Source organism: Coccinella septempunctata, chromosome 4, assembly GCF_907165205.1.
Source record: "Coccinella septempunctata chromosome 4, icCocSept1.1, whole genome shotgun sequence".
NCBI classification, from domain to species: Eukaryota; Metazoa; Arthropoda; class Insecta; order Coleoptera; family Coccinellidae; genus Coccinella; species Coccinella septempunctata.
The window spans coordinates 17,310,685-17,325,046 of NC_058192.1; the positions used below are offsets into that span (position 1 = coordinate 17,310,685).

Consider the following 14,362-nt stretch of genomic DNA (forward strand, 5'->3'; position numbering starts at 1 on the left):
TTTGTGATCTCACCACAAAAAGGTCATTGTATCATTGTCTATCGTAAAACATCTTCAATAGAAAATAATGCATTATTAAGGCGTCCATCTCCCAATGATAATATTCGTGAGAAATTCAAATTTCATACAAGTATTAGAATTGAGTAGGTATCATTTCATGTTTTTCGAATAGTATACATAAAGGTATTATATTCTCTAACACCTGATATTTTGGTACATATGATGTTCTTTGCCAAAATCTCGAATACATCACAAAAATTCATTAGGAAATATCTTAGATTAATAAAACTATGGGAAATATATTCATAATGAATGAAACATTTCATTATTATATTGAAATATCAACCAACGAAATAACATAAACCAAATTTTCAAATCTCTTCCTACCTGGAATCCATATTCATATCAGTTTGTATTCGAACTATCAATGTCCCACATCGTCCAAAGCCTCTAAAAATCGATAAGCAATTTTTCTGTGTCCTTCAATGAAGACTCAACACGTTGGAACAATTTTTACTGTTCATTTCATAGTTTTTAATGTTTAATGATGTCTGCATTGACTGTTAGATGTACAGTTGTTTAAAAAAAATAAACAAAACCATATAGACAATCTCAGGTCTATACCCAAATTTAGATCGAATAATAAATGTTGATGTTATATTATGCTCTCACATTTTGAGTGTTGTTACTTTTGATTCTTATAGATTTACAATATTATTCGTTCTTCTAATTTACATGTATATAATAAAGTAAAATGAATAACTATGTAGTTTTAATTCAGTAAACCAAGAAAACTTGACTTGATGTGCATTAATCGAAAAACTGAAAAAAAGTGCGAGGACTAGTATAAATATTAGTGGGTATTGTTATAACAAAATATAGAGATAGAATAAACTGTTTGAAATATTTCTGAGAAAGATCAGTTATGATTAATACAGGGTATATAAAAATTGTATCAGTCTAAACTTTTATCAACATACTACAGCTCATCAAATCCGAAGCAACTCAATAAAATAATCGTTCCAGCATTTATTTACAGAATTTCAGAAATCTGTACCTATAGTTGCCATATCAATAAAAAACTCAAATTGTTGCAATGACCCTTTCCATTGGTACATTTCCAATTATAGGACGAAATAGAGTAGAATGTAAAACAGAAGTCTTAGATGATAACAAGACAGGAATACTAAGTAGTATCTCGGCGAATCTACGAATATTATTAGAATACTTTATAGCCAAACTATCGATACTTCTTTGAAGTATACACTCCACAATATAAACCTGTTGCGGATCTTCCAGTAGGTCAGACCTACACAAGAGAATTATCCCGATGAGCTCAACATCCACAGCATCCAAGTTCAAATCTCGCAAGCGTCCGATGATCTTGCTCAAGTTAGGAAATTCGCGTTTAGAATCCGAAGACAAATATGAAAATTTCAAGATGAACAGAGGAGCCCAAAGGTAACTTAAAATGGTGTTTTGTGACATTCTGTTAAGAAGGCCAAAGAGGCTGTTATTTCTGAGCTGTTTAATAGTCACCAGGAAAATTTGTGATGCTGTTTCGTGAATGGGTTGCAGCTGATCATCTATGTGAAAAAAATGATCCAGATTCGATACTTCCGAGATTTTCTGGTCGAATACTCTACCGACCCTTGGTTTTCGTGGTCCACGTTCCTCTTGGACAGCTAGAAGAAGAAAGTTCAAAAAATAGGTTAAATTTGAGGACCATTGCTCACCATTGACATTCATATTCACAGAAAAACATTTCTGTAAGCGGCAGTATGGGCACCAGTTCCTCCTGGATTTGTCTATGATACATCTACCTTCACCAGCTAAAACAATGCGAAAGTTCTCAGTATGTTAAAAAAAATATAAATAAAATAAAACGAGTAGTTTTGGAGTCGATGGTCAGCTTCAACTTACAAATGCATGTGTAAATAATGTTCCTCCTGATACTTCTCTTGAAGAAGCAAGAACATCCGTCGCAACAATAGACACCATAATGTTTCCCGTAAGATTTGTCTCCACATACTCTACAAACCACTGGTATAGGTAAAGTTCGACCTGCAAGATAGGTCCTATATACCAGAATATTCGAAAAAACATCCCATAGATGAGTTTCTCATCAGATTCGGAAACAGACAGTAGTGACAGTACCTACTTGATTATGATTTGAATCTTTCCGCAACTAATGATTCACACCCTGTATATCTCGTAATTTCTTCTTGAAATATTTTTAATTGCCCATTGTCCAAACTAACAAATCTCATGGAATTGTTAAATTGTTCTATTTTATTGATTTGATTATAACTATCATCTCTTGTTCATCACTTATGTTCCGGACACATATTTCTCTCAATTATTTTGATAAACAAAATATCGAATTCGAAAAAATTTTGTTAATTTTTCTGTTGAAAGAATTTTAAATATAACTAAATACAACAAAAAAAACCCAAAGTACAAAAAGTGCCATGGAGAATATTATGAAGATTAGTTAGTTAGTTAGAGAAAGGAATGCGAAATTAGTACGAAATAGCGATGCACTATGATCATGCATGAATTCTACTTGACTATCCAAAAGCCAGTAGAATGATGCGGATCTTTAGAGTTTATTGGTAGAATTCTCTCAAATTTATGAAATTGATACATAACCACTGCAACCATAAGTGAATTTTATAGTATGGGGAGTCCGGGAGAGTTGAACCCCTTTTTATTCTGAAGACACTTAAGGTGTATCTGTAAATGGTAGCAACTCATTTTTTTTGCGTGAAGATATCATGCCCATATAGGTAACGATAGATAATAGTAGGGTGATGGTGAGATGAACATTTTGAGTACAGCAGTTCTTTTTTAAGGCCGAAATTTGGCTCATGTCTCCCTAAACCATGGGAGAGTTCAACAGGGGGCGAGAGAATCTTCTGTTTATCAGGAAAAACATTTAAAGAAGACAATTTCCAATGACCAACGATTGTCTTTGTCAAGATGTACCAGCGTCTGAAATACATATTTCTATTTCAGAGTCACTCTCACTTATTTCCGAGATGTTTTTTAACTTTTTTCAACCTTTGTATATTTTTTTATATTTATTTCTATAATTCAATTTTTTGTTTTTGAAGCAAACTATAATCTTAGCTCAGTGCGGGAAACTTGGACCACTGATTATGTCTCCCGACCATATATAGTATGGGTCAAGTCTCCCGCAGTCCTTTTTAGCCTATTCAACAGATGTTTTGTTGAAACTTTTACAACTATAATTAAGAAGGCTCATCGTTTGTAAAACAACATTTAATTATTCAAAGCATTCGAGAATTCATACACCCCCCAACTTCCCGAATTTTTCCACACCAGCATATTCATTCAAAAAAAAGTGCATCATTCATCGGAGATTTAGGAAACTATATTTCTTTGAATTTTTGACGAACTCTGGCCAACAGAATCATCGTCTATGTGCACCATTTGAAAGGATGGAATAAGCAAATCAATTTGTGAAAATCTATAAACCACATACTGATGTATTCAGTAAAAAGCAGAAACACTTTGTTTGGATGAAAAACCCTCAGCTAATATTTTTCGAATATACCATATTATATATAGAAAAAGTTCTCCTTACCCATACAACTTTTCTAGCTGGAATACTTGAAGAGACCACCCGAAGTAAATGACTGAAAAATGTAAAAATCACTGCGTTTATATACCGTGTTGTCATTATGGGGACCGACTGACAGGTGCCTTATTAAAAATAATAGAAAAACAGAAAATCTGAACCTCTAGACACCCCCGCCACGTGGCCTTTGACGGCGCCTGTCATTCGGACAATAATCAACACTCTACAAACCTGAAGTGCCTTCTTAATATTTGAACACTTGTTACTATTAATGATCGTCAGGTCAAGTATCGAGTGGTTGCGAATATACAGTGTGTTTTTTCGCTCATCTACAAGAAAATAAGGAAAATATAATATAATACTACATTACGTTACAAGCTTTATTGGTGCAAAAGATTTATCTTGGAAAGATGATTGGCTTTAATAGAATGGAGGTTCTGAAGGTGTTGAAATTTTATTATAAGTCGATGAAACAATCAATCCTTAATTTTTTGTCATTAGAACTTTTATTATAATGAATTTTTCTATTTAAAAATTAATATCTGGAAGAGGAGAACAATCTCAGTCTTTTTCAATTCGATATAATAATATAATAATGTTATATTTTATGTATTCTGATTTATAATTTGAAAATTTCATTCATTTGCATGTGCGATATCCTTAGAAAATGAATATATATTATTATAAAATAAAAATAATTTTCACAATAAACATGCATGCACTAAGACCATTCGATTAATCTAATAAATAATATCTCTATAAATTTATAAAAAAAGTTCATTTTATTTTTTTTATGATCAGACAAACTATTTTTGAGGAATTTATTTTATTTATTTATTTATTTATTTATTTATTGCACATTTAGGATACAAACAGTAAAAAGATTACACTCATTGAATTTGTGCAGGAAAATGTATGAATATACCAAATGAGACACTCATTTCTCACTTCTGATATACAACTGAACGTAGGTAAATAGTGTTGTATTATTAGAATATGAAATACAGAGAAAACATACAATACTTCAGTGTGACTTTTTATATATTTTTTATCAATTGTTTTTTAACACATAGGTGATAATTTTAAATTCTAATTATTTACATAGAACTAAAAACTATATCTATGTTTCGACCACAAAACTGTCACAATTATATTATGCCTCTACATTCGGGGTCACCAATGTTGTATTATTAGAATATGAAATACAGAGAAAACATACAATACTTCAGTGTGACTTTGTATATATTTTTTATCAATTGTTTTTTAACACATAGGTGATAATTTTAAATTCTAATTATTTACATAGAACTAAAAACTATATCTATGTTTCGACCACAAAACTGTCACAATTATATTATGCCTCTACAATAGTATGGGTTTTGATATTCTACAAATTTGCGCCAAAAATTATCTCATCTGTTTCATCCACAAATGTATAAGGTTATTTATTTATTTGGCTTTCCATTTAATTAAATATTTTAAAATAATAATGAATTGTTGAAGATTAAGTTAAGTATAGGAAAAACAATATTCAAATTTCCATTTTATTTTTTAACATAAGAACTCCTAACCATCGTTCTAAAACAGGGCTGAATATGATTTATCGAATTCAAAATTCACAAAATCTTGAATAAACTACATAATATTTTTGCAAACATCGAAATTTAAAAAGAATGAAAAATTGAGAAATATTTCTTATCAATAAACATTAGATCCATTGAATCATATGCTTTCAGTCAAAGCTTTATTCTTACTTTTATTCGCATAAGATTTCATATCATAAAATTCATAACAAACTTCAGAATCGATCATTATGTCCAAGATAGACATGATTTCTTGAAAAAATTCCTATTTTCCTTCATCAAACCAAAAAGATTTGGAGTTTGGAGTGCAGCTACAACCTTCTCAAATTGGAATGTCTGCAACGTTGCCAGTCTTCGGACCTTAAACGAAAGAAAACTTATGAAATTTGGCAAAGTACATAACGGTAAGTTAAATAGATAAGTAGGTTACTGTTGAGTTGTGTGTTGTTGATTCTCGTCTCGAACTAGTAAAACTTTAAATCAGAAACCTTTCATTATGTGGTCAGGAAATCACTGAAATCAGATATAATGATACAAAAATAAATGTTGGTAAATAATTCAATGTAGTTTGATTTGAGCCCCGAAACAACATTCCTAAGTTATTCTTTAGAATTAACATCTGTGACAAAGAATTAAGTGGGGATCGTATAGTGTTGTTGACATCATAATTTGAAATGGATGAATTGAATAAGTTTTTGGAAGAGTCTTATGAAAGATCGGTAAGTATACAAAACTCCTGAACCTTTTTTGAAAACCATTATTATCTAAGAATGTTTGATCAAAACCTCACGAAAACAATCTGTTTTAAAATATAATCTGATGAAAAGAAAGCCTGGCTATTGTCTTGGCTCTTGGCTGAAATAATTTATGTTAGTTCTATCTATTATTCGTCATGAGTAGAGTTGTCTTCATCAGAATCATTCGTTCCCAAAACTTTTCAATCAAATCATTCAATAAAAATTTCATTCTAGAATATTGGCTAATATCACTATGATTTTCATGAATAATTTGGTACTACATATATCAAATCGACTGAAACTAAAATAAATTGCAGACATTTTTATTTGTGGGGTAATTTACAATTTACATTTTGAAGAATTTTATGGTCTCGATGAAGTTTCAATGGAAATGAGCTTTTGAAATAAACCCAGGAGACAGATTTTTTTAAGCAGTGAAGTGTGGTTCCTTTTGGGACCTTCCATTCAAATACTTACTCAGGAAAAGAGTTGTTCGTATGAGGTTCTCATTTGCGGGTCCGCTAATTCATTCAACATATTTCTATTCTCACAAGAATAAAGCGAAATTTTTTGAGTGATTAAGTGTGCATGGTTTTGTGGTTTTAGCAGAAATTTGAATATAACCCCAATAATTTCACAATGCTTTGTTACAGAAAACCATGCTTTATTGAAGCTTTAATTTTACATACTTTTGTTACCACATTGAACTCTAAAAGTTCTTTTAGAGTTCAAAATAACACTCTCAAGTATAATGGTGGTGATCATGCTCTTGACTCCTCACGGTTTTGAAAGTTGTATCTAAAACGATCATTGGCCATTTTCAGTTAGAATGGGGTAGAATGAACGAGATCCACATAGTTTTAGGAAATGAAGCTGGTGATCTAGATTCGGTTATGTCTACCATTGCTTATGCTCATTTCCTCTACTCTACCACTAAACACCAAAGTGATGATCGAATAGCCTTTTTTCCTGTTCTTAACTTCGACAGGGATGGCATGGACATACGTTCGGAGCACAAATATTTGTTCGAGCAAGCAGATATTAATTTGGACAAATTAATCTATAGGTAAGTGTCATACAGAATGACAACAACGAAAACATGATCTGACAACGTGAATTATATCGGTCATTTGAGAAACAAGCCTAAACTGGCTTAAAAATTATGTTGATCTTTGTCAAGATCATAAGATATATAATCCAATTTTTTTTGGACGGGTGTTATTACAAAGGCAAATACATAAGGTTCAAGTCTTCTGAGAATTTGTTATATCCCCTCCCAGAATTCTCAGTTACTCCCCCACCCCATATGCTGAAATCGACTAAATTCTCTAGCAAACAAACATAAAACTACTTTGAGTTTCCCAGCACCCCTCAAAACAAAATGCCAATGGAAAAATGTGTACTCTGCTAACTTTTTTCGACCGTCCGAGCATATTTCATCTAATTATCACCGCTAAAATCCTTTGTCAAGTGTGTTCGTTGCTCCAGACTGTAGAACACTCACCCCAATGAATAGATCGTCATATTGAAGATTTAATTTCCACAGAAATCAATTGAATTTCGAGGAAATGGTGAGGGATTTCGGAAACACAAACAGAATACTGAAAACCTACCTCGTCGACCACCACCAGCTCAGAGAAAACGATGAGGTTTTACGGGAAACAGTTTGCCGAATTTTCGATCACAGACCTCTGGATAAATACTACTCTTGGACGGATTTCAACATGAAAATGCGAATTGAGAAAGTTGCGAGCTGTTGTACCTTAGTTGCAGATGAACTATTCAAAGAAACAAGTTATGAAGTGGACAGTAAATTGGCCCATCTGATGTATTGTGAGTATTCTGTTCTTTTGTCATTTTTATAGGAGTAACTTCACTTTTTTTCATCACTCAGGCAGCTGAATTTTTCAAAAGTAAATCAAATTTATTGCAGCTTGGCTAAAACTATGATTACTATGTACCCCTAAAAACCATATTTCCGAATGTGTTGAAACTGAGCTTTTGAATGTATTAATATTACCGAAAATTTATATAATTTTTTCAAATGTCACTTCATTATTTTTAATAATGATAAAATCAACTAAAAATACACATGGTGTCTGTGAACAAATGCGGAGCACTTAGGGAGATGATTCCTCGATGAAAATAAGTTGGGATAGTTCCTATAATTTTTTTTCGAAATCGACCTCCCTTCCAATATATGCAGCCTTTGGAAGGTTAACAGTTTTTAATTATTTTACGGGTTCTAAAAAACACTGAGTCATAAATCAATACATAATCTGAAGCACTAAGTAGATGTTACTCACACATTTTTTTGGATCTCATAACTTTATTATTAGGGGTTGAAAATAACAACATATATTTTAGCGGGAGTCATTCACTTATACGAAGAAATGGAATGAACAGTGATTGTAAGTTTTCATTTATTCCAAGAAGAGTATCGACTGTATCTAAATTTTGCGAGAGTCTTTTTTTCTCCAGAATTGAATGGAAAACCATAAAAGAATTTTATTTTTCGAAAATCTACCCCACGAAAACAATTTTTGAAGGAAAATCATGAGGGGTTGTTATTTCAACTCTTAATAATAAAGTTATGAAATCTAAAAAAATTGTGTAAGTAACATCTACTTAGTGCTTCATATTATGTATAGTTTTATGACTCAGTGTTTTTATAACCTTCAAAAATATTTTAAACTTACAACTCGCCATCGACAAAGGCTGTATCTTGGAAGGGAGGTTGACTTCGAAAAAAGTTTATAGGAACTACCCCTGCTTATTTTCATCGAGGCATCATCTCCCCAAGTCCTTCGCATTTGTTCACAGACACCCTGTATATTCCAGCCTGTGTTGATGTTGTGTTGCCTCTTGCCTCTACATTGCTACAGAGTCAGGAATCTCGAAATATTTATTTTAGTCACTATAATTCTGTTTGATGCATATGATTTGATCAACTTCACTGCCAGATTTTCTGTAATCGACTTTTTGCAGGTGCTATTGTCTATGACACGAAAGGTCGCGATCGTCCTGGCACTCTCGACGAGGAAATGAAATCTAAATTGTGGACCAAGAGTACTTATCGATTGGAAACAAAGGAAATATTCAAAATACTGGATGAGCTTCATTGTAAATGCGACCACCTAACTCCCCTTCAAATCCTCACCAGGGATTTGAAGTTCGAAAAAGGCATATTATTCCCTAGGCTTTCCATGCTAGCAGTAGATTTCATGAAGTTCCCTAATGCTTACGATGCCATAGATACTCTGTGTCATCAATATAAATCGGATTTAGCTGTTCTGATTTGTACCAGAAAAAGCTCGAATGAACAACTTGTGGATGTTGGTGTGTTTTTTTCAAATTTAGACTGCGAATTCAAAACCAAATTCGTGAAAAAATTTAATGAGGCCAAGTTCGCTTTACTCGATGGAAAATACGATAATTTTAGCATTTTTAAGTTCTTAGGGAAGAAAATAGGTAGAAAAAAAATTTTACCATTAGTTTTAGAAATTTACGAGAATATAAAGGGAAGTTGAACTTATTGATGACACATAAGTGATAATGAACTCAAATATTTCAATTCAAACAACACTATCTACCATCTTTACCAGCTAAGCATTTTCATTTAACCACAACTCTTTTTAGTTCCTCAGTATCGGGAGGATTACATGTTATGAAATAAAGATTTTACCAATTCTAAGTCTTGTCCTCATTCATTTAATGTTATATGTAGTATGAATTCTTCAGAAACCGATAAAACTGATACCTGCCTAACCAAAAGTACCAACAATCAGCCGAACTTGGCATTCATAATGAAAATTCCGAAGTGGAAAATGTGTATCAAAACTAACGTCTCTTTACCAACCCAACGGTTGGGATTTTCCTTAAACATCATTCATTTTTATATCGACCCCAACCCTAACGCAGGTCCCACTAGAACCCAGAAAGGAATATGTATTCGCAAACGAGAAGCAAAAATCCTTTCAGTTTCAGAAATAAACTTTGAGTCCCTTTACATTCAGAGCTTCCTTTAAATTTATTGAATTTGATTATAAAACTGGCCGTTACTGCGTATCAAGTTCACTGTAAATAGAAGAAAAAGAGGATATTGACAGTTCTTTGTATCTATGAATCAAAGAGGAAGTTAAAAGTTAATCTTTGTATGAATAATGGTTGTCTTTGAATGTTGGTTATGTTTGGGATGTCAGTTGTGATTGTGAAGAGTTTACGATTAGTGTGCTTTTATTTGACTGTATTCAAAATTGAAATAAACTGAAATAGTAAACTAATTTATTACATACTAAATCATCATGCCTTATGCTAATCAACCTTCAGTTCATATCACCGATTTAACAGATGAAAATGTGAAATTCCACATAGAGGATACAGATTTAAGGTAACAATATTATCAAATTAAGATTTCGATGAGGCTTCAGTTGAGTATTTTTCTTTCAGTGTTGCGAATAGTATTCGTCGAGTTCTCATTGCAGAAACTCCAACAATGGCAATAGACTGGGTAAAATTAGAAGCTAATTCAACTGTTCTAAGTGATGAATTTTTGGCACATCGGTTGGGTCTTATTCCATTAATTTCTGATTATGTCGTCCAACGTTTGCAGTATCCAAGAGTAAGTTGAATCAACAATTGAATCGTTCAATTAAACATTCATTGTTATTTTCAGGACTGCGTCTGTTCAGATTTTTGTAAAGAGTGTAGCGTAGAATTCACACTTGATGTAAAATGCACAGATGACCAAACACGCTTGGTAACAACTGCTGATCTGAAAAGTAGTGATCCTCGGGTAATTCCAGCAACGTCCAAACACCGAGATGAAGAATCCACTGAATATGGTGAATCTGATGAGATATTGTTGATAAAATTACGTAAAGGCCAAGAATTGAAGTTGAGAGCTTATGCTAAAAAAGGTAGGAGACAATATATTAAATATAATGAGGAATTGTTGCACTATAATACATTTAAATATATAGGTTTTGGAAAGGAGCATGCCAAATGGAACCCCACGGCAGGAGTAGCCTTTGAATATGACCCTGATAATGCAATGCGTCATACATTGTACCCAAAGCCTGATGAGTGGCCAAAAAGTGAATACAGTGAATTGGATGAAGATCAATGTAAGTCTTTCAATTTTGTTTTTGATTGAATGTGAATTGTAAACTTCTGTTTCAGATGAAGCTCCTTTCAACTGGGAATTGAAGCCTAATAAATTCTATTTCAATGTTGAATCTTGTGGATCATTGAAACCTGAAAATATAGTAACCATGGGGGTAGAAATGTTGAGAGAGAAACTTTCAAATCTACAAACACAGCTGAGATTAGAAATTGAAAATGATGCATTAGCTATATAAGAATTTTTTGCAACATGTGTGGGAAGATTCCTTGCGCTAAGTTTCCTCTATCATCTTGTCCTAAGGACAAATTCATTTCAAATGTTTCTACAAAAAGCACTTATAAAAACTTTTTGTGTTTTTCAAACTGTAATCTTTGGAATGTGTATTGTTTGAATTTCAAATAAAGTTTATTATTTTCATCTTCATTTCCCAAAATAATCTTTTTATTGTCTTAATCATTATTGAAGTACATTTGATCTTTCTTGTTTTTTTATTTGATGATATAGTTGGTGAAGTATTGTAATGGAATATCAGTATGATTTCAATTTTCAATGAAGATACATGCATCTTCATCATTGCTGCAGATTCAACCAAAGAGTAACAATCTTGCTGTGTTAGGTCAAACAATGTGAAATAGCTATGGTAAATTGTGATAGAGGCCTATCTGACGGTCGCAAAATGTAAAGGGGGCTTGACTGATGGAGGGGGCCTTGAATGACGGTTGTAAAGTTTCAAGGGAGCATGCTGCATGACTGGTGGTCAAAAACTGTGGAGAGAGCTTGCCGTCAATCAAGCCCCCCAACACCAGGGGCGAAAGCGGCCATCAGAAAACCTTCAACGTCGACATACGTGTTCCACTTTTTAATGGCGGAATCGTATGTCTTTGATACGTTCGACTGCCCAAGTGGAAAAGGAAAATTTAATTCTCCACTGATTTCATTATGAAATTAAAAAGGTTCCTCTTTGATTTTATTGTGTAAAGCTTTGCGATTAGTGCGGAAGTAGCACATATTTGATGTTCTTGATTTTTTATTGAAATGATACTCGTTACGACCGTCAGTCAAGGAGTATTATTAGTGTTCAGCGCTGTGGAGTCAAGCCCCTTCTACCCCTTTCTACCTCCCAGATGTTGAGTCAGCAGAGTCTCTGCCTCTGGAATCAGATTTCAGATTGTCTTTTCTCTGCTCCCTCCACACTTTAAGACCATCACTCAAGAAGAAAATCTAAACAAAGAGTTGATACTCTTTGATCCAAATGTTAGATGTTGGTTATGTTTGTTGATTGCCCTAAAAGAAACAAAACATTTAAACTTAAAAACTTTCTTTTATAAATTGATGATGTTTATGTAATTAATTTTCCATTTAGAATGGGGAATAAATCATGTTGTCGTAAATGCTACATAGGAGCAGTAGTATATATGTAAGTAATAGACCCACTAAACAGTTTCTTCATCTAATAATTTTCACCTCTCCATATGCTTAGTAACTACTGACTTAGTTACTATGGATTATAATCAAATCATTGAATATCTGTAATCCTCTCATAATTTTTCGATGTATCCTAAATTCTCTTTGACATTTTCCTTCCCTTTATCTTTGTAAGTCGAAAATGTGATAAAATATCGCCAATAGCGCGAAATTATTATTTGAAACAAATTCGTGTATTTTCAGATTAGTCCTGTTACTCCTGATATTTTTAATATTATTCATCATAATTCCATTAGCCTTTAAATTCAGTACAGAAATACAGAGAAATCTAGTTTTCCCTACTTGTGAGTATGAAATTATCTTATGTTATCGTTTGTTGAATATACACTTTCAGGGTATGTTCAACCGAAAAATTATTCGAATTTACATAGATATCAGTTGAAAGGAGTACGAAATCTATATGTGAAAGTCAACGAGGAGAAGAATATTACTCTTGGTGTTTTACAAATATTACCTTCTGAATTATTGTCAGAATTCATTGGAAATGATGACTATGATTATGAAAATATCTTAAAAAATTCCAAACACAATGTTTTATTATATTTTCATGGAAATGGACAAGATCGCTTGGAAGCCGTTGGAACATTCAAAGTTTTAAGGAAATTTTTTTATGTAATATCTTTTGATTATAGAGGTTTGTAGAATTATAAAATATTTGAGGAGAATCATAACTTGGGAATTATTATTAGGTTATGCAGATTCTTCTCTGGCAGAGCTCACTGAAAATGGGGTTGTGGAAGATAGTGTGGCATTATTTAAGTATGTGAGAAACTTAACAAGTTCTAGGATTTTCTTCTGGGGCCATTCCATCGGTACTGGAGTGGCCTTACATACAGCTGCTAATCTTAAATCAGAAAACATGATACCAACAGGTGTTATGTTAGAGGCTCCATTCACATCAGTTACAGATGTTATGAATGAAAGTCCTTTGGTGAAAGTAAGCATCACTTTTTTTTTATCTCATCATGAAGAGAAAATTGACATATTTTTTTGAACAGGCATATTCTTGGCTTCCTTGGTTTTCTTACACTATAATAGATCCTATGGTTGACAATGGATTTAACTTTGATTCCCAAATGTATATCCTTGATGTAGACTGCCCTGTAATGATAATCCATGCCAAAGATGATGAAATTATTCCGTTTCAAATTGCTACAAAGGTTGTTTTATACATTTGAGATTTTCAAGACTGTCAATAAATGGATTTGTTTCAGTTATACAATATTGCTAGAGCAAACAGAAATGATACTTATCAAGGTGAGGTCACGTATCATTTGTTAGATGCTGTTGGATATGGACATGAATGGATTTCTGAAGAGCCTGCTCTACCAGACTATATAAGGTTAGTAATTTATCTTCACCGGTGCAAGGAGTCCCTTTGAAACATTATCAATTCGTATATAGATGAAATACATCTAGTGATTAACTCTTGATGACTTGATGTTGGATATTCAACAAATAGGTTTCTCATTGAACTCACCATATGTTTTATTGCAGAACATTCGTGGAGAACGCAGTTCAATTTGAAAGAGATGTAACAAACAAAAGACTCTTGACTGAAAAAACCATTTGAGCAGCTGATTGTGGAAGTGTATTGTGAATTTTATTTTTATCTCATAGATTTTTACTAATATACAAATGATTATAATTTACTAAATCAAATAAATATAGTTTTTATAACTTTGCTCTTTATATGCATATGATTTTGTTAGAAAAGTTCTACTAATTTTTTTATTGATGAATGGGTAGCATTGGTGATGCTCTGGATATGTGGTTCAGTATTATCTTGAGTATTCAACTCAATACTACTACATCGAATATCATACAT

The 14,362-nt window shown here is 32.5% G+C and overlaps 4 protein-coding genes across 5 annotated transcripts; 3 read left to right on the forward strand and 1 right to left on the reverse strand.

Annotated features, from left to right (window-relative positions):
• Nucleotides 1–942: 942 nt before the first annotated feature.
• On the reverse strand, nucleotides 943–3,815 carry LOC123311546 (nuclear receptor subfamily 2 group E member 1). Its single transcript, XM_044895583.1, has 4 exons — nucleotides 3,611–3,815; nucleotides 1,924–2,064; nucleotides 1,737–1,832; nucleotides 943–1,685 (listed from the first exon to the last, which is right to left on the reverse strand). Exons 1-4 carry the CDS (start codon nucleotides 3,612–3,614, stop codon nucleotides 1,084–1,086), a joined length of 843 nt encoding a protein of 280 aa, XP_044751518.1. The 5' UTR covers nucleotides 3,615–3,815; the 3' UTR covers nucleotides 943–1,083.
• Nucleotides 3,816–5,605: 1,790 nt separating this feature from the next.
• Nucleotides 5,606–9,618, forward strand: LOC123312080 (exopolyphosphatase PRUNE1-like). The gene is made up of 4 exons (XM_044896299.1): nucleotides 5,606–5,906; nucleotides 6,749–6,990; nucleotides 7,471–7,757; nucleotides 8,913–9,618. Exons 1-4 carry the CDS (start codon nucleotides 5,862–5,864, stop codon nucleotides 9,452–9,454), a joined length of 1,116 nt encoding a protein of 371 aa, XP_044752234.1. The 5' UTR covers nucleotides 5,606–5,861; the 3' UTR covers nucleotides 9,455–9,618.
• A 495-nt stretch (nucleotides 9,619–10,113) lies between these two features.
• On the forward strand, nucleotides 10,114–11,472 carry LOC123311273 (DNA-directed RNA polymerase II subunit RPB3). Its single transcript, XM_044895142.1, has 5 exons — nucleotides 10,114–10,314; nucleotides 10,374–10,545; nucleotides 10,600–10,843; nucleotides 10,907–11,050; nucleotides 11,106–11,472. The coding sequence occupies exons 1-5, from the start codon at nucleotides 10,229–10,231 to the stop codon at nucleotides 11,282–11,284; spliced, it is 825 nt and encodes a 274-aa protein (XP_044751077.1). The 5' UTR covers nucleotides 10,114–10,228; the 3' UTR covers nucleotides 11,285–11,472.
• A 789-nt stretch (nucleotides 11,473–12,261) lies between these two features.
• On the forward strand, nucleotides 12,262–14,214 carry LOC123311272 (lysophosphatidylserine lipase ABHD12-like). Of its 2 annotated transcripts, none has more exons than XM_044895140.1 (7): nucleotides 12,262–12,466; nucleotides 12,718–12,818; nucleotides 12,869–13,168; nucleotides 13,224–13,471; nucleotides 13,533–13,694; nucleotides 13,749–13,876; nucleotides 14,032–14,214. In XM_044895140.1, exons 1-7 carry the CDS (start codon nucleotides 12,414–12,416, stop codon nucleotides 14,105–14,107), a joined length of 1,068 nt encoding a protein of 355 aa, XP_044751075.1. In that variant the 5' UTR covers nucleotides 12,262–12,413; the 3' UTR covers nucleotides 14,108–14,214. The 2 variants fall into 2 exon arrangements, with proteins under 2 accessions (XP_044751075.1, XP_044751076.1); XM_044895141.1 differs by lacking the exon at nucleotides 12,262–12,466 and adding an exon at nucleotides 12,480–12,644.
• The last annotated feature ends 148 nt before the right edge of the window (nucleotides 14,215–14,362 follow it).